The sequence below is a fragment of the Gobio gobio genome (assembly GCF_949357685.1).
Source record: "Gobio gobio genome assembly, chromosome: 3".
Lineage (NCBI taxonomy): Eukaryota > Metazoa > Chordata > Actinopteri > Cypriniformes > Gobionidae > Gobio > Gobio gobio.
The window spans coordinates 50272749-50296209 of record NC_137099.1 but is presented as its reverse complement, the minus strand read 5'-3'; the positions used below and the strand labels follow the sequence as shown (position 1 = coordinate 50296209).

Here is a 23461-nt window from a genome sequence, read left to right as displayed (position 1 = left end):
CTTTAAAGAATCCTAAAACACACACACACACACACGCACACACACACACACACACACACACACACACACACACACACACACACACACACACACACACACACATTACTATAATAATAAGAAGAAGAACATGTTTATTGAGCACCAAATCATCATACTAGAATGATTTCTGAAGGATCATGGTGACACTGAAGACACTGCCTTCAGCTTTGCCATCACAGAAATAATTACATTTTAAAATATAATACATAGTTATTTTAAATTGTAATAATATTTCGCAATATTTCTGTTTTTACTGTATTTTTAATCAAATAAATGCACTCTTGGTGAGCACATGAAACACACACATTAAAACATATTACCAACCCCAAACTTTTGAACGATATAATATATTTCCTATTGATATTTTGAAAGTTATTTCCATTGCAGGATGTACAGATGACTCAATCTTCATGGTGATGAATTAACTTCCTGCGTGGAACGGTTGAATATTTACCAAAGGATTTCCTCTGAAATTCCCGTCCTCTGGAAGTAATTGCAAGTGCTCTTCTGTTCCTGATGACGACTGGTCTTTTTCTACTGTTCTCTGTGGCTTTCCTTCATTAGTACAGGAATCTAAACAGAGGGAGTGCTGAGCTCGGCTCAAACATGCCTCTTACTTTGATTAGCAAGGGTGAAGCGTGCTCTCCAAAGATTACGTTGATGTCTACCATGAGAGTGTCAGCATTGAGTTCACAGACTTTAGTTTGCTTTGTAAAGTTTCCCAATGTTTCAGTCTTCAGTGCATCTTTTGGTCTTCTCTCTCTTTTCTCTTCCATTGGGTGTCTTGCCTTTACACTTCATGGTTCAAAGGAGAGGTGAACATCAGAGCCATCATGCTTCCTGATCACCAGTCGGGGCGCCAGACAGCACCTCCTGTGGCATGCTGGGTAAGCTGCTCAAGTTGGGTAGCTGCCCACCAGCCCTTGAGACCCATTTTCTTTTATTAATGAATCTTACTGTCAAGTTCCTTGCAAATGCGCAGATCATATTTCAACCAAAATGAGCTTTTAAGGATCTTTAACATCCTAACCAGGAGAGACGATTCAAGAGCATTTATGCTCCCCAAGACAGTGTTTGGATTACTCAAAAAAGACTGTCAGTTGTCCATAGATCTATTTACTGAGACAGCTCATAAGTCTATGATCTGCAAGTTGAAATTTTCCACTCTTGTCATCCAGAACTCCACAACCCTCCACCCCATGTGTGGAGGAGCCTTCCAGTCTGAAACCATCTGTTCGGACCACTGGTCCACACTCTGAAACAATCTGTTCAGGCTGATGGACACTGTGCTCCAGATATTAACATAGAATGGGATCCAAAACAATGTTGGCTTCTTCGTTTAATGTTTTTCAAAACCATAAACTTTCCATGTTTAACACTAATGCATTACCCAAAAAACCAACAGGAATGCATGACACAAAATACCTACAGGAAATTTAGAGCAGTGCTTTTTAAACCTGTCCTGGGCACCCCCCACCACTGCACATTTTGGATGTCTTCCTCATAAGACTCCCCTAATTCTGAGATTGTCTTATTATTGGGAGATGAGAGGGTCTGTGCATTGGAAAAAGCGCAACGGCTAACTTGGATCATCTGAGGAACCTTAGCCTATCATACAGTGGTGGCCAAAATAATTAGAACACCTGACAGATCTGAAAATGTTGATTTTTTTTTTTTGCCTCCAAAACATGATTTTATTTCAAAATGCTCATGAAACATGCAGATGGTTGCTCGGACCATCAAATATCAGATGAAGTGAGTCATACTGTTTTTATCCGCTTTTAACTTAAATATTTGGTTCAAATTTTGCAGCAATTACAGCAGCACATCGCTCTGGCAAGTGTCAATCTGGCAGAATTTCAACACTAATGTTATCCCATGCCTTCTGCAACTGAAGCCAAAGGTTTTCCTTTGAATGCACAATAGATCTGTCCAGTTTATTTTCCAACTCACCCCAAATGTGCTCGTTGGGGTTGAGGTCCGGACTTTGAGGGGACCAGTCCATCATTTTCAATGTTACAGTAGATTCCTTCCGTCGCAAGAAGTTCTGGCAATAGTTAGAAGAATGTTTCGGGTCATTGTCCTCTTGGAAAATAAATCCAGGCCCAAAAAGACGACTCCCATATGCCAAGTGTTCTAATCATTTTGGCAAACATTGTATGGAAGTGACATCAGTGGCAAGTTTTTGACAGAGTTTTAAGACAGTCAGTTACAGTTTACGTTACACACACTTCCTTGTGGATTAGCATGTTCGTCTTGTGAATAATGTTCTATATTTGGTGTTATACCGCTAGTAAACATGTAGTAGGTCTGCAATGTTTGTGGATTGTGCTTTACTGAGCTGTAAAAAAAGCGCAAATTGCTCTGTCAGCTGCAGATTACTGGTCACTAGTGCGTATAAATCCACATTTAAGATTAGATTTGAATCTTTTCATTAAAAAACAGCTTTATTGGGCATACTTAGCAGTGATAAAATGTCATTGAAATTTAATTGTTGAAATCTGGAAGCCATAGAAAGAATATATTTACTTATTAAAATCTTTCTATTTAGTTTACCATCAATTATTAAAAAGCGTTATATGATTATTAGGTAAACACAGTAAACAGTGATGAATTATTACAAATGAAACCTGGAAGCCACAGAAAGAACACAATATTACCAAAAAGAGAATAAAAAAGTGGGAGACAAAACATATAGGCCTAGCTCCATACTGTTTTAGGGAAATTAAAAAATGTCTACCAACAAGGGACAGAAATACAAGAGTCCTGTGCCTCACAAACCACCAAAATAACAGCACATGAGAGTTGTCGTGTGTAATTAATTGACTTTCACTGTTTGTCTTCCTTAAAGAGATTGGCAGATCAACATTTCTCTCAGATACAGTAAATGCTTAACCCAATCGGCATCACTGTGATTGTGCATTGTTATATTCCAGAAATCATCTTGAGGATGATATTTCACCCACACACAACGGTCTAGTGACATCTGCTGCCCTGCCTGAAATGCTAACGCTAGGACAATTTGTTGTGCCTGCTCCTCTGGCTCTTTGAAAAAACTTTCAACCTCCTTTAATCCTGCGATCTACCCGGTGTAATAATTCATAATTTCTTTGTAGCATTTGTTCCAGCTGGAACAATTGTATTAAGAAATGGAAAATACTGTACCCATCAGTACCACATAATTATGACAAACATCAAAGCGTGAGATATGGCACGCAGAGGAAATTAATAAAAAATGTCATTTTTATTTATTTCGAGTTTCATTTTAATATTTTATTATTTCTTTTTTTTTTATTAAACACAGTTTAGTGCAGGTTGTAGTATTTACGAGTATCTATTGACAGAAATGCAATAAAATATGCATAACTATGTTTTCAGTGGTGTATAAATACCTTACATAATGAACCGATATGCTTTTACTACCTAAGAATGAGCCATTTCTATCTACATACACCGCGGGTCCCCTTACAGTGAAGTCATCATTTTGCGCGTCAATGTTTCTACAGTAGCCCTAAACGGATAAAATACTATACAGAGCGCTAGCTACTCTCTGCTTTCTCAGACAACGACATCTTTGTCCTGTGTGGGCCACCGTATCTTCGAAGGCGAGGGGTAAGCGGTGAAATTCGCAACCTCACCGCTAGATGCCACTAAACTTTGCACCTTTAATGTTCAAAGCATTGTTTCCCATGATTTTATGCCCCTTCAGAGAAGCATTAAACATTCTGTGTAAATGTGCATTTTTGTAATTTGTACTTTGTAAAGATGCCCTTAGAGATGCGATTATGCATATTTAAATGTTTCAGTAATGTTCATTTGTTCACTTCCCATGCACATACACAAAAAAACAATATAAATAACATCAATATTGTATAAGGTGTGTTTATGTAAGAAATATTAATTTGCTGGCAGATAATTTGACTGATCTTTGCAAAGAGGGCCAATACAAAAAAACAAAAACAAAATGTTATCAAAATCTTATATAGATTAACGCTTCAACAAATATAAGAATTAAATATTATTATGGTCAAAACTAATCACAACAAAATACTATGGTGAATCAAAGTTTACTAGGAAATGCATATGAAATATTTTACCCCCTATAAAAGGATAATAGTATTAATAGTCAAAAAATTACTGAATATGCCCTGTATAAACTTGATTAATTTGTAAATTGTTTGCCACACAATTTAATGAGATATCCAAATATTTTTAAAAGATTAGAAAACTCTGCAGTTAACTTGTAGTATAAACTTTTTTTATAATAATTGTATATTTTCGTGTTGTGACAGAGGGGGCGTGGTTTAGCAAGGTCTGCATGGAGAGAGAGAGCCAGGAGAGAGCCTTCACAACGCCGTTTGGATTACACCAATTTGTGACGCTTCCTTTCGGCTTGTTCGGGGCACCGGCCACCTTTCAGCGTCTCATGGACAAAATTCTGAGCCCGCATGCTGCATATGCCGCGGCTTACTTGGATGACATTGTCATCTATAGTAATGACTGGCAGGGGCATGTGCAGCATTTGCGAGCTGTCTTGGGATCGCTGAGAGGGGCGGGGCTGATGGCCAACCCGAAGAAATGTGCAGTTGGGTGTGTGGAGGTCAGGTATCTGGGTTTCCACTTGGGTCATGGACAGGTGCGTCCCCAAATTAGTAAGATGGCAGCAGTTGCAACCTGTCCGAGACCCAAGACCAAAAAGGAGGTGAGGCAGTTCCTGTACGTTAGTCGGAAGCTCTCTAAGAGAGAGACTAATTACAGCACCATAGAAAAAGAATGTTTGGCCATCAGATGGGCTGTCCTCACCCTCAGATATTATCTCCTGGGGCGGGAGTTTACCCTCTGTTCGGAACACGCGCCCCTGCAGTGGCTCCACCGCATGAATCACCCGTTGGTATCTAGCTTTACAGCCATTTAAGTTCAAGGTGATCCACAGGCCGGGGGCCCAGATGGGGGGGGGGGGGGCTGCAGGCCGGATGACGCCCCGGCCTGAGTCGGGCGGTGGGGGTATGTGGCAGAGGGGGCGTGGTTTAGCAAGGTCTGCACAGAGAGAGAGAGCCGGGAGAGTGGCGGTGAGTAAGTAGGTCAAGTTCAATTGATGAACACCTGTGTTTGATTACAGTGATTGGCGTGGAGAGACGGTATAAAACCAGAGGGAAATCATCAATGGAGGAGAGAGAGACTGACTGGGAACTCGTACGGACACTGGGAGCTGGAAAGCTGAGAGAACAGATTGTTGGAAACAAGTTATATAGTTCTGAGTTATTGAGAGCATTGTGAGCGCAACGTTTTCTTTGTGTTGGACAAAGAGAGTTCTGAATAAAAGCACGAGTTCCAGTTACGCCGACCCTTGTCTTCCTCCTCCTTGCTATTTGAACTAACACGTGTCATTTCGATATTTATAATTAATGTACACTTTCAAGGTTCAAGAATAGAAAGCATGACGCAAAAACCCTACAGGAAATGAACAAAGTGGCTCAAAATTACCCTTTTAGTGTAATTTAAGGATTTCATTATACACAAATATTTAAATGTTGCAGTTATGTTATTTGTTCACTTCCAATTCAATATAAGTAATTAAAACTATACCTTTGAGATAATTTAGCTATACTAAAATCATTAAAAAAATTTGTAGAATCACGAAAATAGATTAACCCTTTAACAAATATAAGAAATAAATATTATTATGGACAAAACTAAACACCAAACAATACCATGGTTAGTCAAATTTTCATAAGGAATGCATTTGGATTATTTTGAGTATATAAGACTTAATAGTGATAATACAAAAATTGTTAGTTTTCCTGAACCTATCTCAAATATGAGTAACATTGCTGATGCTTACATACTTTATGTATTTATTTTAATGAGAAACATTCCATAAATCACATCAGATCAATTTAAAATCCTTTATGCATTCCAGTGCTTAAAAAAAAAACACACGACTTCATATATCTTGTTATATAAGGCCCATAGAACTTTAAATCTGTAGCATCGTTCAACCCTATAGGACTGCTGGCTAATCATTCAGTCAGGCTTTCTTTCTCTTTGTTTTTCCTCTCTCTGACTTACCTCCCATCCGACCACACCCCTCACTCTATATCTCAGGACAAGGTCATGTATAATTTACAACTCCAATAACCACCAAAAAGCATTGCATATTCATTAAGTCTTTCATGTTAGATGTTGAATTTGAAAGTGCATAGAGTCAAAGCTCTCACTGAACTCAGATTTATATTTCTGTCATAAAATATGAAGTGATCTTTTGTGTTTTCTTTTATTTCTTTCTTTTTTTTGTGCCATCCTATTTGATATTCCATTATTATCCTTTTTGAGCGTGATATTGAAAGTTTGCGACAGGGAGAAGAAGAGACGTGCCATTGTATTTGATAAGCACAAAGATCTGGAAAGTAATAATGAAAGGATTATGAAAAATATTTCCTCAAAGATGAATGCAAGGTTACTTTTCTAATGCTGTCTGGTCATGTCAAGCACCGCAAATGAGCACCTATGAAGACAGTGACCAGTCTGCGTATACCCCCAAAAAAATCTTCAACCTTAATAATCAAACTTGCAGCAAACGAAGTAAAAGTGAAAGATGGGTATTAAGAAAATAAAATGTATGTATTTCTATCATGACAACATGAGTTTAGCACGATAATGTATATGACAATGCTTATATACTAGTTAGTTTGCTGGCTTCCATGGCAGCAAATCACTGTTTTCTGCCAACTGGCAACCTGTGGTGTCGAAATACTATTGGGTAAACTGGCAATGTGCGCTATCGCACAGACCAAAACAAAAACGGAACACACATTTCAAAGTAAAATAACTGGCTGTTGCATTGTTTTTCAGAGAAACGAGTATGTGAACTTAGCATGTTTCCTAAATATCTGCTAACATGTTATGGTATTGTTATGCTTTAGTACTTCAAAAACTTACATATGGCACCTTTAAGCTTATAGGGACGAAATCCAGCGGGAACTTGAAAGTCGCACGCAACCCAAGTCACCGGACTAATTTGCCTAATCTTCACGGTACTTTAGACCGCGATGGAAACACCGACAGCAACAGGTCTGGGGGAAAAAAGTTCCTGGGACAAATTGTTCCGGGTAATTTAAGTTGAAACGCGGCTTAAGCTATGTCAAACAAAAGTGCTGTTGTCAACTTTATAAAAAGATAAAGATCTAGGTGATAATATAATTACATTTTTGTGATGAAAAAAACAAATAAATGGACCTTTACGAAAACTCTCCTCTGGAATCACAAATGCTATATGTATACCACGGATTCGCTAGTTAAACGTGTGCATATTAATGAATTCCAAACATTCGTAAATAGGGTGCGCATTCACGCTCATTCATAATTAGCATAATCCCTGCCCATGAGTTACAACTACACAAAATATGTGTCCAGAAACGCTAAAGAGACTAATTGGCCTTATGCTCAGCAATAAATATACAATTATAGTGTGTCCATCAAAGCATTTTTAGCCAGCTAAAAAAATGCCTGGTGCTCTTCTGAAAACTGCCAGCTGGTGGTGCTTGAAAGCGTGTTGCAAGTGCAACGTTTTTACAGCTGAGATACTTTGGTTGCTAATCTATGATACAGAATATCCATGGCAGTAATGTGTTATTAGTATCTTAATTTTGAAGAATATTACTGAATATAAAAATGCAGTAACCAGCAGTATTAACTCCCGCCCCTCCGTCATTGTGATTGGACGGCTGGATAAAAAGTGAAAGGGACAAGCGCTGCTTATTACCCAGTTGAACAGATAAAAAATCGACTTGTGAAATATAATTACATATAGTGCATCAAAATACAATGTCATCCAGTAAATTAGAAAAATTAGAACACAGAATATTCAAATGTTTTACGCACCATTTACACGTGGTAGGGAGCAGGTGTAAATTAATTTCATACCAAATAACAATTTCAAAATACGAGCATTTTCGTTTATCCGAAAATTTACGCCAGGAAGGCTTTGCGAACGATTTACACAAAAATTTGTTCTGCTCGTGTTTCATGAATGAGGCCCAATATGTCTGTTTTTGCCAATTACCTTTGTAGTTATTTTGTCTGGTTTTGCAATGCCAACGAAAATAGTTCCAAACAAAGTCACTATAAAACCGCCACAGAGGAACTAGAGCTTATATCGGGCTCAAATAATCAAGCCCGACCCTACCGAGCCCGTGCGTGCACGTTGTGTCCGAGCCCGGCCCGACACATTAACTGTAATTATGAGCCCGAAGCCGATTTAAACCCGACCATTTTTTAATATGTGGCCATTCTGACGAGAATGGGCAGTGTGACCGGTGTGACGTTCAGCTCAATAATCCGCTCAATGCAGGCGCGCGCTCATGAAACGCTCACCTGTAAAATTATGTTTGCTCAAATCCAGCTCAGACATGGCATTTATCTGTACTGTAGCCTACTATACTTGTAGCCATTAAACAACGTTTTTTTTTTTCATATTTATGTTTAAATATTATAATGTTATTTTTTTATTTCATCTGATTATGATAAGTGCAAAGATGCGAGTGGGTCAGAAAAGATTTTGGTGGTTATATTTTGTTTAATATTAAGTTTTGTTTTGTAGAAAGCCTTTCTTTAAAGTGAATTTCATTTTGTATAAATTGTATCTTAATTTTAATCAAGGTTTCGTCAGCCAATTGCCTGGATTTAATAAATAAGAAGCAAATAGCAGACTATAATCGTGACATGAAGGCGCGGGAGCGATCTCTTTCATTGCACATGAACTGGAGCGCTTCTCATAAATAAACCGAAACTCAGCGTATAGGCTACCTATCTCACAAACATGATAAATATGTGTATAGAAAGCTTGAAATGTCCACTTTTAAACGAAACAATTCGAAACGAAAAGATATAGGCTAGTTAAGCAATGCACACTGTTCACGCGAGCAGCTCATGACTGGCATCTCAGAGCGGTCCTGCGCGCTCTATCACTGCATGTGCTGTGAGTTTAATATGCATTTTAGACTAATCCTGACTTGTGCAACTTTGTACACATTTGTTACTTAGTTGTAGTATTAGTTCTTACTTTGCTAACAAATATATATTGTTTCTGATTATGGCATAGCTTTCTGCCCACCCAATTAGGCTAATAAAGAAATTTAAAAAAAAACCCACAAACGCTTGATCAAGGGCCTGGCCCGACCCGGTCCGAGGATAGTGACGGGAAATCTTGGCCAGGTCGGTTCGGGTCAAGTTCGGGCTCGGGCTCGGGCTCGGGCTCGGGCTCGGGCTCGGGCTCGGGCAGAGAATCTAAACTCTAAGAGGAACACACAGTTATTAGTTGCTGAATGAATCAGCATTTTTGAACAAAGCAGTTCAATGTGTCAATGATTCACTCATGAAAACAGTCTATTGCTGCCACCTACTGGCATAACAATTTAATGCACAGCATGCCAGTGTGTAAGGAAATACAAACGGTAGATTGAATATACCGTATTTTATACGATAAAAGGATAAAATAATTATTCTGAAAATACCCAAAATGAACTCAATGAACAATTAATTATGTAGTTGGAATGCTGGACAATTTAATGAGACATCTGACCATTTTTAAATTACAAAAACGCAGCATTTGACTCTGAAATTGTGTGAAATTGGTGTATATGGTATATATTTTTTGTGCGTGTACATTTTGTACATTTTCTATTTCTGCACACTGCACTGTGCAGCCCCCTCAAGCTCTCATTGGACAAAGATTCCACTCTTCTTCATGTAACTGTACAGTATCTTTTCACTGGAAACATATCCCATCATGCTTAGTGAAGACACTGACTATGCATAATAACGTAGGTATACAGAAGAAAGAGGGTGAGACATTGAGAAATGAAATGAGTTACCTTGAGACTTTCCCTTTCTCTCTCTACGCGCTGGAACTCCTGGTGCTCCTTCTCTAAAGCCACCTCTTTTAAGGTGATACTGTCTTTCAGCTGTTCGAACTCGTGGTTTGTGATCTTCACCTTGCGTTTCATCTCAGCATTCAGGTCCTAGAAGAGAACAAAGGGAGGCGTGTGAGAGACAGACACAAAGACAGCCAGCCAGGCAGCTATACAAGTGCTCTAGTACAATCATATTCAAAACACACAAACACACACATTCACATGGGGGGAGTGACAGAGCAGTAATGGCTCATCAAAAAAAGCTGACAACAAAGCACAGTCATTGATAGACATGAAAAATATATCTTTGTGAAGTCTTACGCTTACATTTTCTCACTGCAGTTTTCAAGGCTTCTCTCATTTGTCTCTTAAAGACCAGTGCAGTGACAGTAAAGCCTTTTATATTGTTGCAAAAAATAATAAATGTTTCGTGAGCAGCAAATCATCATATTAGAAGGATCATGTGACACTGAAGACTGGCAATGGCAATGATACAAATACATACATACAAACAATCTTACCGACCTCAAACTTTTGAACGGTAGTGTATTTCTTATTAGTTTTTCCATTAAACTTCTACTTAGGCCAGAAACATGAAATAACTTGTTCAATAAGAGTCTTTTCAAACTGTTGCTCCACCATGACAGTGGAGGACCTGAAAGTGAAAACTGACCCCACTATAGAGCTCCTTGCGGCAATGCTGAGAATGCAACTTGTGCTGAATAAATTGTATTATGACACATTTCGGAAGGCATCGATGCGTGAAAATGATTTTTGCGTAGCTAGAAGCATCTGCATTCATGTTCTTTTGTAGAATTTCAGGCCTAAGCCCGCACAGCAGGGAGGTTACTCACTATTTCCTACTTTGCGCATATGGGGCAGATTCCTGGACAAAGATTAATGTTCAACTTCACACAAGTTTCCATGGGGCGTATTTCTCAAAGAAGTGATCCCATGGATCTACTGACCTCTATGCCTGCTCTCATGCTCACTGAAGGTCTACACACACATACACACTTACCTTGGCCTCAATCAGGTTCTTGCTGAAGAGGTCCCTCTCTGTCCTGGCATCCTCATAGAGATTCTTTTGCTGCGTCAGTTTTGTTTCCGCTTCTGCAATTCTCTTCTTATGCTCAAATATCTCCATCTCCTTGAGTTTAATGTCCTCCATATTCTCAAGAACCTGTAAAGACACAATTATATCAGCAAGTCTCACTGTCTGTTGTCTACATACCTTCTAAGTATCCTATCTCATGATTGACAGTACAATGTTAACTCGCATGCACACACATTTAGCTATATCTCACGCTCAACAGACGTGACTAAAGCTTACAGTTGATTCCAGTAGATCTGTTCTGTTTGAAGTCCAGGAAGAGAATGAGCATTTTCAAGCACGCAACCATTTCAAAATGTATGTTTGCGCAATCGTGGCACATCGCAGAGCAGCGCAAGATGAGCAATTTAGGTTAAAAAGTATATACATTTTTATTTTTATTTTGAAAATGGCAGATGATTTTGCTAGAGAAGACCCTATTCCTCGTCTAGGATCACGCAGAGCCTCTGAATCCCTTCGAAGCGCTTTGAAACTGCATTGATTTGGACCTTCAACATTTTGCTTGCCATGGAAGTCAATGGTGTGGAGAAAAATCCTGAAATGTTTTCCTCAAAAAACTTAATTTCTTTTCGACTGAAGAAAGAAAGACATGAACATCTTGGATGAGATGGGGTAATTTGGGGTAAATTATCAGGACATTTTCATTTTGAAGTGAACTATTCCTTTAATGTGTTAAAAAAGGACCTTATTTTATTCATACTGTACATCAAACACTATTGACACAATATAAACATTATAAACCCATTAGAAATTCCCCAGGGATCCAATTGACAAACTGAAACTAGCATTGCAAATTCACATCATGAGCTTTATAGAGTATATTGTCATGTTTCCCTGTTTTTAATGCTCTTGGACTTTTATTTTGATATTCTTTTGTCTTGCTGTGCCTGTTTTTAGTTCCTGTGTTAAGTTCCTGTTTTCCTTAGTTTCAATAGCTACCCTTGTTAGTCACAATGGCTGTGTGAGAAAACGCCCCCTAAACGCCAGCCATATGAAGTGGTGTCCGAAACCCTAGTGGACGTTATCGAATACACTCATTCAATCCCATAATGCACCGTATTAAGGAGTGTTCAACTGATGTTCGCTCAACGGCTAGAGATTAAGGTTTGCACATGCCAGTTTCCATGGCAGCTAGTTCAAGATAAATCTTTTCATTGTTACTACTTACTATTGAAAACCACTGATTTAGATTGAATGTCTAGGATGTAATCGCAATGTATTTTAGGATTGCCTTATTCCTGAAGGATAAGTGTGATTCCCAATATATTTTGCACAAAACACGGTGTAACGTAAAGTAAAGCAACACCATTTTGTTGCCTGCTGTTTCGTACAGCCTTTCTGCCAAAATTTTGGAACCGACTTTGTTATTCATTCAACCTTGCACTGATGAAAATTCCGACTCAGGATTGCCATTACCCTTTTCCCCACCTTGTCATGTTTTGATTTCCTTTCTTTAACTCAGATACATCCAAATCAGGAGAAGTTTAGAGAACCAAACAAACAACTTTTGAACATTGAATTTAATTGCAGTTTGAATAGTTGTCAATTCATGTTAACCTTTTCACATGTGCATTTAGCAAGCACAAAATACACAGTTTCAGTGGAGTTCAGCGGAGTGATCACATGTTTTATGGATGCACTTTTTTTTTTTAATAAATTGAAAGCAGAATGTGTCGAAGGCTATGCCATTCAAACTCACATGTGCTATATTCAGGGTTAAATACCTCCTGTATATAGACAAATTGACAACAGCTTTCAGACATATATGCCAAACATGTTTTGTCTGTAGGGATAAAGAAAGATGCATGTGTCAGGTGAATCCAAATAGGTTGAAAATAGTGTCATTTAATTATTTAAACTTAATGTAAACAGCATTTACATCTTAAACAGCTGTGATAAGTGATGTAGTTTTTGTCTAAACTAGAATTACATTTTCTATTTCTGCACATTGCACTGTGTAGTATGGAAGCTTGTTTCCAGCACAGAATAAAACATTTTAAAAGATAACTGAAAGTTTTTTATCGCACATTTGCGAGTTTACTGGCAATTCTGACATTTTTCTCAGAATTGCGAGATATATACACTCATGCAAGAATTGCATGAAATAAATTAGCAATTGCGAGTTATAAAGTCAGAATTGCGAGATATAACGTTGCAATTGCGAGTTCTAAAGTCAGAATTGCGAGATTTAATGTTGCAATTGCGAGTTATAAAGCCAGAATTGCGAGATATAAACTTTTTATTCAGGGTTAAATATCTCCTTTATAGAGACAAATTGACAACAGCTTTCAGACATATATGCCAAACATGTTTTGTCTTTAGGTATAAGGTGCAGTGCATGTGTAAGGTGAACCCAAATAGTCAGCCCTTTGCAAATAGTGTGTATAGGTTTGCTGCACATTTAAAAAAAAATCAAATTTAAGACTTTTAAGACATTTTTAAGACCTGAAAAAAAAGAAAATGAATACCGTACGCACATAAAAAACAAACTCCCTACTAAACATACAAAAATAATTAACACATAACAACACGTTACATCTTAAAACATTTAACAGTGCTTAGTAAAAGTTCAAATCATGTATAACTGGATGTAATGTGACTGATCACATGACATGTCGAATGACTGAATGGCTGTTTGAAACATTTAAATAGCCTACTATTCAGAATCTGCATAATTTGTAATTCGCCTTCATTCCCCATAGTACCTAATTTAAACGTCTTGTGTCATAAATTGCACTTTCTCTCACTCCCAAGAGGCTCACATCTCTGGTGAAGCCCACACAGTGCTGTACTACGTCAAAAAAAAAGACGTATAACAGTCAAGTTGCAAATTACTGCAGGTTACTAAAGACTTGTTGCTAAACAACCTAAAAGCATATTTTGCCTAGCAGAAAAAAATACTTATTTTTAAGACTTTTAAACGGCCTTATTCAAACAAAGTATGAGACAAATAATGCCAGTCACTGTAAATTCAACAACTCCAGGGTCTTATAAATCCAACTTGTGAACAACATAGAGTTCCTCCATCATCTTCTCAATAAATCTTGCTAAATTCACTGATCTAAATCAGGCAAAAGTCATATTTTTAGCCCCTTAAATGTAGTCCTATAGGACAACACATAATAAAGTGATCAGCTTTTTCCACTGGGTGATTTTGTGGAGCACCGCAGTGCATAGAGTCATCAATTATGTCAGGTGTCAAACAGTCTAACCTAGAAAAAGTTAAGAGAGGAAATTACATTCCAGGGGTTGGATTCATGAAACATTCTTAAGAATAAATTTCTTCTTAACTGCTATTTACTTCTTATTTAAGAATAAAATGATTAATGTTTCTCAAAAACCAGTGGTGGACAGTAACAAAAGACCAGATTTCCTAAAAAGGGCAAATTGTGATCTTGGAATTGGAAAGTGTGATCTACTGAAGACGCCGGAATTAAAGAACACAGATGCTGCCGGATCATTTCCATAATGACCAACGGAATCTACCAGTTAGCGTCTGGTTTAAGACTTTAGTTTTTTGGGGCGGTAATGGCGCAAACATCAGTAAATTGACAAGGGCAAACCTTAGTAAATCACACTGCGTGATTCATTTTAATACTCTCCTCCCATATATTTTGCATCTGAAAGGTAAAATCCTACAAATACATATGCAATAAGTTCACTGCCCGTCTTTAGTAAATCCTGACAGTAGTTTTTTAACGGCAAAAGAGGGTTTCACGCTGATAAGTAAATCTGGCCCAAAGTGTTTTTACATTTTAGCAAATTTTTCAAGTATCTCTACTTTTATCATAATATTGAACCTTTTACACCAGTACATTTAAAAAAACATGTCGTTCTTTGTTATTTTGAACTAAAGAAATCGTCACCCACTTGTGATAGCAGTGTCCAATTCGTGAACGATTATTAACCTGTTAATTCGGTTTGCAAATCACACTGAACAATTCATTCGCGAATTGGACTGATCCGACTGCATCTGTTCTCGAGTCGACAACTCACTGATTCAAATGATTCAATCAGATTCAGTCTCCAGTTAACAATTCACTGAATTCAACAATTCGTCTGACTCAAAAATGAGCCAAGAAGAGAGATCCTCTGAGCTTGAATAAACACGTGAATTTATTGGGTTGTTTCAAAAATATTAAGCATTTAATAACACATCGCCTAGTGCTGAACTCTCTGTCACAAGCGAGTCACGGCAAAAATAGTGAGAATTCTTATTATGATTATTATGGTAACCTGCAGGCAGCCTTTAAGGTGTTTTTCCATCTGATTGTGTCAAGAAAAAGGATTTCAAAATATATTCCAGATTCTACGTGCTCAAAGGCTTCGTTTCATCTTCACTTTACTGCTCATATAATGTTTGCAAATGACCTTTTTTATGTACAGATGTACAGGAGAACATGCATGCTCTCATTATTTAAAGGTCTACCAATAAAATGCAAGCACATTTCTATCAGTCTTATTATTCAGGAGTAAAGGACGATCACCCTTAATGGTTTTCTATAAATAACATGCCTCTAATGATGGTGGAACATTGGTGAAATGTAATGAGACAGTCGGGAGGAGGTTACAAACTGAATATCTACAGATTTGTGTTGAAATGAAAATGAAATCGGTAAGCCACTAAAGCAAGTTAATAGCTGTTTTCAAAATAACAGTGTAATACAATGCTGGTGTGTGAAGGAGGCAACAGATAATGCTGTAAATAAATGTTTAATATCACTCAGTGTTTATGGATCGCCTCAAAAACGTCAGTGCCAAGATGGCACATTTCAACTCGCACATCCTGCACAAGCTGAATGGGAATGCTAACGAATAGCTTTCTTCGGGCATTATAGACCTACTTGTTTTGAACCATATTTCTTATTTTAAATCAGGAGAATTTTTATCCTCTGCAAAATACTACAGTGTGGAGTCAGATCTCAGGAGGCAATCTCAAAACCATTAGCTAAGAGCTTTTTCAACACATGGCCTTGCTTACGGCTGAACTTTTTTTTTACCTGGAATTAGATTATTAACTTTTCCACACACACAAAAAAAGTCTGTCTAAAAGAAAGCAAATGTTAGCAATGCTGAATACATGAAAGAGATGTTGTGTGTCTTAAATAGCCTGTGGTTCCTAGGAAACTGTGAAAGCTGTTCCAAAATAAACACCTCCGGCAGCGCAACCTTCATGTAGCTGAAAACTGCAGGCGACTGCTTGCACTGTTTCCAGCACGTGTGTAAAACAGTATAATGTGAGTTTAGGCAGAAGCTATATACAGTAGATGCTGTACATCCAGTATGCATCCTCAGTTGGGGCTTAAAAGACATTCCAAAATATAATTGATTTGACAGCACTAACACTATCAAATGAGAACAAAACTTGAACTGAATTGAGCTGAATAATGACACTGTTGTCTTCTGTAGACCTGCTTTAGAGCTGAATTGAAATAATTTATGAATTTAACTGTATTGAATCAACATTAATGACTGACGTGAGATGAATAATCATCCTATTATCTACTGTTGAGCTGCTTGAATCTGCATCAAACGTTTCATAATTGATGAACTTTGTAACATCAAACAATGTCATTGAACTAAAGTAAATCAGTATTGAACTAAATTGAGCGGAATAACGGCACTATTGTCTTCTGTAGAGCTGCTTTATAGCTGAATTGAACTCATTTCATAATTGATAAACTTTGCAACATTGACACTCTTTTTGAACTAAACTGAATCAACATTGATTTACACTGAGCTGGAAAAGGACAACTGTCTTCATTACAGCTGCTTTACAGCAGAAATGTTGTCTACTTCTGTGAAGCTGCTTTGAAACACTCTGTATTAAATAAATAAACGGGAGTTGACTTGATATGTAAATGTATATAAGTGTGTGTGTGTGTGTGTGTGTGTGTGTGTGTGTGTGTGTGTGTGTGTGTGTGTGTGTGTGTGTGTGTGTGTGTGTGTGTGTGTGTGTGTGTGTGTGTGTGTGTGTGTGTGTGTGTGTGTGTGTGTGTGTGTGTGTGTGTGTGTGTGTGTGTGTGTGTGTGTGTGTGTGTGTGTGTGTATGCCCAAATTGACAGTTTTGGAATGTGCATTTCTCCTACTAACAAGGAGAAAGGCTAAGAGATAATGAACTGTTAAAGGGTTATTAGTTAACCCAAAAAATTAAATTTGTCCATCATTTACTCACGTGCTGCGTAACACACAAGAATGAACCTCATTGGTTCTTGCGGAAGCTCAAACGTGCTGCATAACACGAGAATGAACCTCATTGGTTATTGCAGAAGCTCAAATGTGCTGCATAACACATGAGAATGAACCGCATTGGTTCTTGCTGAAGCTCAAATGTGCTGCATAACACATGAGTATGAACATCATTGGTTCTTGCAGAAGCTCAAACGGGTGCATAACATGAGAATGAACCTCATTGGTTCTTGCAGAAGCTCAAACGGGTGCATAACATGAGAATGAACCTCATTGGTTCTTGCAGAAGCTCAAACGGGTGCATAACATGAGAATGAACCTCATTGGTTCTTGCAGAAGCTCAAACGGGTGCATAACATGAGAATGAACCTCATTGGTTCTTGCAGAAGCTCAAACGGGTGCATAACATGAGAATGAACCTCATTGGTTCTTGTGGAAGCTCAAACGGGTGCATAACATGAGAATGAACCTCACTGGTTCTTGCGGAAGCTCAAACGTGCTGCGTAACACAAGAATGAACCTCACTGGTTCTTGCGGAAGCTCAAACGGGTGCATAACATGAGAATGAACCTCACTGGTTCTTGCGGAAGCTCAAACGTGCTGCGTAACACAAGAATGAACCTCACTGGTTCTTGCGGAAGCTCAAACGGGTGCATAACATGAGAATGAACCTCACTGGTTCTTGCGGAAGCTCAAACGTGCTGCGTAACACAAGAATGAACCTCACTGGTTCTTGCGGAAGCTCAAACGGGTGCATAACATGAGAATGAACCTCACTGGTTCTTGCGGAAGCTCAAACGTGCTGTGTAACACAAGAATGAATCTCACTGGTTCTTGCGGAAGCTCAAACGTGCTGCGTAACATGAGAATGAACCTCATTGGTTCTCCCACGTCAAGCGAAAATGCTTGAGCTTCTGTTTACCACAACTGGTGTGTGAGTTGATGAATGTTAATATGTGAATAAAAGCCTAAATTCAATCTGTTGAAAAAGTCTCTTCAGAACATTTTGGACTAAACCGCTCAATTCATATGGATTAGATTTACGATCTCTTTGAAGCGTCACACTGGTACTGTAGTTACATAGCTGTCTATGGAGGGACAGAAAGCTCTCAGATTACATTAAAAAGTTCTTCATTTGTGTTCCGAAGATAAACGAAAATCTTAAAGGTTTGGAATGAGTAAGAATGTTGAAAGAATGTTTGAATGAAATTATAGTTTTGGGTGAACTATCCCTTTAAATTTTGTAAAATCCTGGCAATATTTTACAGTGTAGATCTTCAAAGGCACTGATGCACCTAGTTTACACAGAAACAGGAACACTATTATATGGAATATATTATGTCTAGTCTTATCTGTCTGAGACAGAAAGAGAGTTAGAGGATGTGCCTGGAGCTGAATGTAAACCTGAATCCTGCTGTTCATGGTGCAGTGCACTTACCCAACATAAAACCTGAAAAAACAAATGTCAGGGCAAATGCCAGGATGCTAGAGGGTGTGTCAACACCAAAAAAGACTGATTTTTCATGGACTACTATTTTTTTAGCACAAAGGTATTTAACGACCACATCACATCATAGTCTGTAATTATAATTAACACCACCGCTTTCTGATTTGAAAAGAAGAAAATCAACAGATGGTTTTAATCATAAGAACATTTCAATTAAAAAGAATAACTTGTTAGCAGCAGAAACTTTCCAACAGCAAATTAAATGCCTTGTTATGTGACACTAGTTGGTAAATCAATCATCTTAAAATGCTTCTTTTTGCATTTAATGCATTACTAAAGGTACGTTTCTAATAAAATGAACGACGCATTAACTAAGAATAGCAGGTGACACATTAATTACATACTGTAATGTTCTCATGTTATAAGATCTATTATAAAAGGTCATGGCGAGATAATGAAGCAGACTGCAGAGTTGATTTACAGGAATAGTTCACCCTAAAATAATAATTCTGTCATCATTTACTCACCTTGATGTTGTTCCAAACCTGTATGACTTTATTTCTTCCATAGAACACAAAAGGAGTTGTTCAGCAGAATGTTCACACTGGTCTTTTCCGTACATTGATAGCATAACGTAATTGTGATAATCATACATTTAGAAAAAAAAGGTTCAGTAGAGTTTTATATATAATACCCTATTTACTAGATGTAATTTAAGCCTCAGGTGTCCCCAGAATGTGTCTGTGAAGTTTCAACTTAAAATACCTCATAAATCATTTATAAATCCATGCTGTAAATGCCCAGTCAAGAACAGGCTGTTTTCGTGCATGTGCCTTTAAATGCAAATGAGCTGCTGCATGCCGCCCCCTCTCCACACAGTTCCTCCCTCAATTGGATTCTCTGCCAAATACTAACAATACATCTGCTTGGTTTTGATTATCATCTATATCGTGATCACTCTCACGGATAGCATAGTTCTTCTTTCATCATTAAAGTTTATTATTTCCATGCATTTTAAACAAGTGGCAACCTCCCCCAGTTTCTCTTGAAGCCAATACGGAAGGGACTTAAACTGCAACTCATCGACTGGCCGCTAGGGACAGACTCCAGAAGGGAGCAGAATCTCATTGAGCCCCATGTTAAAATACCCAACTTTACAGCAGAAAAAAACATGTTTACAGCCTAGTACAAATTGTGGTTTTGGTCTATACAGTGGGGCAAAAAAATATTTAGTCAGCCACCAATTGTGCAAGTTCTCCCACTTAAAAAGATGAGAGAGGCCTGTAATTTTCATCATAGGTTCACTTCAACTATGAGAGACAGAATGAGGAAAAAATTCCAGAAAATCACATTGTCTGATTTGTAAAGAATTTATATGTAAATTATGGTGGAAAATAAGTATTTGGTCAATAACAAAAGTTAATCTCAATACTTTGTTATATACCCTTTGTTGGCAATGACAAAGGTCAAGCGTTTTCTGTAAGTCTCCACAAGATTTTTACACACTGTTGCTGGTAGTTTGGCCCATTCCTCCATGCAGATCTCCTCTAGAGCAGTGATGTTTTGGGGCTGTCCCTGGGCAACACGGATTTTCAACTCCAAAGATTTTCTATGGGGTTGAGATCTGGAGACTGGCTAGGCCACTCCAGGACCTTGAAATGCTTCTTACGAAACCACTCCTTCGTTGCCCGGACAGTGTGTTTGGGATCATTGTCATGCTGAAAGACCCAGCCACGTTTCATCTTCAATGCCCTTGCTGATGGAAGGAGGTTTTTTACTCAAAATCTCATGATACATGGCCCCATTCATCCTTTCCTTTACACGGATCAGTCGTCCTGGTCCCTTTGCAGAAAAACAGCCCCAAAGCATGATGTTTCCACCCCATACTTCACAGTAGGTATGGTGTTCTTTGGATGCAACTCAGCATTCTTTCTCCTCCAAACATGACAAGTTGAGTTTTTACCAAAAAGTTTTATTTTGGTTTCATCTGACCATATGACATTCTCCCAAGCGGCAACCTCCCGCAGTTTCTCTTGAAGCCAATACGGAAGTGACATAAACTGCAATTCATCGACTGGCCGCCAGGGACAGGCTCCAGAAGGGAGCAGAATCTCATTGAGCACCATGTCAAAATGCCCAACTTTACAGCAGAATAAAACATGTTTACAGTCTGGTACAAATTGTTGTTTTGGTCTGTATATCTAATTTTGCCCTTCATGACAACTGTGAGGGGGGTGAATTTTTTTACTTAGAGTGACAGGTGAAAAGCCATTTATCTGCTGTATGTTAGTCATTGCGTCATTTCAGCTCCGCCCACTTCCTGCCTTTTAGCCCATTTTCTGTTATCTGGGAGTGACGCGCGATGACACGCTGCCAAGATGGCAATGGCCAGCTCGACCCTACTTTGCATTTCAAAACTGCTCATCAGAATCCAATCGGTGACATCATTGACACTACGTCCATATTTTTTTACAGTCTATGCATTCTCCCAATCCTCTTCTGGATCATCCAAATGCTCTCTAGCAAACTTCAGACGGGTCCGGACATGTACTGGCTTAAGCAGGGGGACACATCTGGCACTGCAGGATTTGAGTCCCTGGTGGCATAGTGTGTTACTGATGGTAGCCTTTGTTACTTTGGTCCCAGCTCTCATTAACTAGCCCAATTTTTTGTTGGTGACCAAATACTTATTTTCCACCATAATTTGCAAATAAATTCTTTAAAAATCAGACAATGTGATTTTCTGGATTTTTTCCCCTCATTCTGTCTCTCATAGTTGAAGTCTATAATGAAAATTACAGGCCTCTCTCATCTTTTTAAGTGGGAGAACTTGCACAATTGGTGGCTGACTAAATACTTTTTTGCCCCACTGTATCTAATTTTGCCCTTCATGACATCTGTGAAGGGGGTGAATTTTTTTATAACTCATTCGTTTACATTATATAAAGCCTTAAAGTTCTGCATAATTAAGGGTGTGTCCACTTTGAGTGACAGGTGGATTGCTGTTTGTCTGCTCTCTGTTAGTCATTACGTCACCTCAGCTCCACCCACGTCCCGCCTCTTCGCCCCTTTTAAGTTATCCTTGTGTTACTCGCGGTGACGCGCTGCTAAGCTCAACCCTATACTTTACGCTTCAAAACTGCTCTTCAGAATCCTATGGGTGACGTCACGGACACTACGTCCCATATTTTTTTACAGTCTATGGTTTTAAAGCTATATTAGTTTAAACTTCTAATGGATCGTTTTCAGAGCGCACTTATCTGAAGCACACGCACACAGACAACTGGCTGAGTAACTTCTCTTACACATTTTTTGTTGTTTAAACTGTCAAATACACACAAGGGTCTTGTTCACCGTTGTCGCTTATGAAAACAAAATAGCGGAGCCGTGGGTAGAAACGTGCAGATTAAGGGGCAGTTATATTATAAAAATATCCCATTCCTACGTCAGAAGGGGAGAGAAATCTGAACGGCTCGTTTTTTCACATGCTTGTAGAAAAAGGCTTACTAAAACAAAGTTACTGGGTTGTCCTTTTCACGTTTTCTGGGTTGGTAGATGTCCCCTTTAAAGAACCCTTTATGCCAAAAAAAATCTAAATTTGCCAACATTTCTGGTGATAAAATATGTTTACGAGCTGTTTAATAAATAAAAAATGTTTTTTTAAATATGAATTCATTAAAACTAAAGCCATTCAATGATCTTGATGGGAAAACCTAAAAGGTTCTATATAGCCACATACAAACTGTAAAGTTTCAGGAGTGACAACTGCATATAAATACGGGAGTGAATCTATTGTTCTGTGTGTACGGAACATGACTCACTCCCGAAATTGTGATGATTGACAGCGTGGTAACCATAGCATTGTTCTGGTGTCAAGTAATGTGACAAAAGACTCATTACTTGTTGTTCTGCCATTTTAACTATCCCAGCAAGCAATAAGCCATCATTTCACTGTCTCGGTTAACTATAGACCCGATATAGTCCGGCTCTGAGTAACCCACTTCTAGCCAAAATAACATTTAATTTGGTTACATGTAATTTTTGCTAAAATAACTTGCGAGATGTATGACATTCCGTCATGTAAGCAATGTCAACAGTGATTACAAGGTGTTTGGTTTCATTTCTTTGACTTGTTCATGTCTAGATGACTAGCCTAATCTTGGCCTATAGTTAAATGTCTATAACAGTTTCACTGACAGCCCACATTTCACCTTGTTTTAGGCTAGACGTCAGGACTGTGTTTGGACTTCTGTTAGATGTCTTTTAAACGGAAAAATGCTTGCTTGGATGTGTCGTGTTTGAAAGGCTGCTTCACAGAGCATGCACTCGAAGTGTTGCCTTGTCAACTTATTATAAGCGTTTTGGGGCTTGTTGTTTGAGCTTGACACATAAAGCGATCCAGGAGTTAATAAAGTTGGCATGCATTGTTATAGCTTACACACAGCACAGGGAGGCTTTATTTGAATCGTTGAACTACATTTCCACAAAAAAAGACAAGTAAACATTCAGTTATAAAATAAGAACTAATGATAGCACAAATAAATTAGACAAATTAAATAAAAATGGCTTTAGGTTTTTCAGGTGGGTCTTACAGTAGACTTCTTTGTTAAAAATTAAATACAGATTAATGCTTACAATTAAAGTTACAAAAGTTGTTCAGTCGAGAGCAGCAAGTGATTTTCTCTTTGTCTTTTGCAGCAATTTAATTAGACTGCTGTCACTTTAAGAGTATATGCACGGATCCAATATACTGTCACACAA

General features: G+C 38.2%; 1 protein-coding gene across 1 annotated transcript in view; it reads right to left on the bottom strand.

Moving 5' to 3' along the window:
- cfap58 (cilia and flagella associated protein 58) overlaps positions 1-23461 on the bottom strand; it is a gene marked incomplete at both ends in the record, with an annotated part of 183719 nt that overhangs the window by 110917 nt on the left and 49341 nt on the right. Inside the window, 2 exons of the mRNA XM_079813233.1 lie at positions 9912-10058; positions 10972-11133. Coding sequence (XP_079669359.1) covers positions 9912-10058; positions 10972-11133 — 309 coding nt within the window. The remainder of the gene's footprint in view (positions 1-9911; positions 10059-10971; positions 11134-23461) is intronic.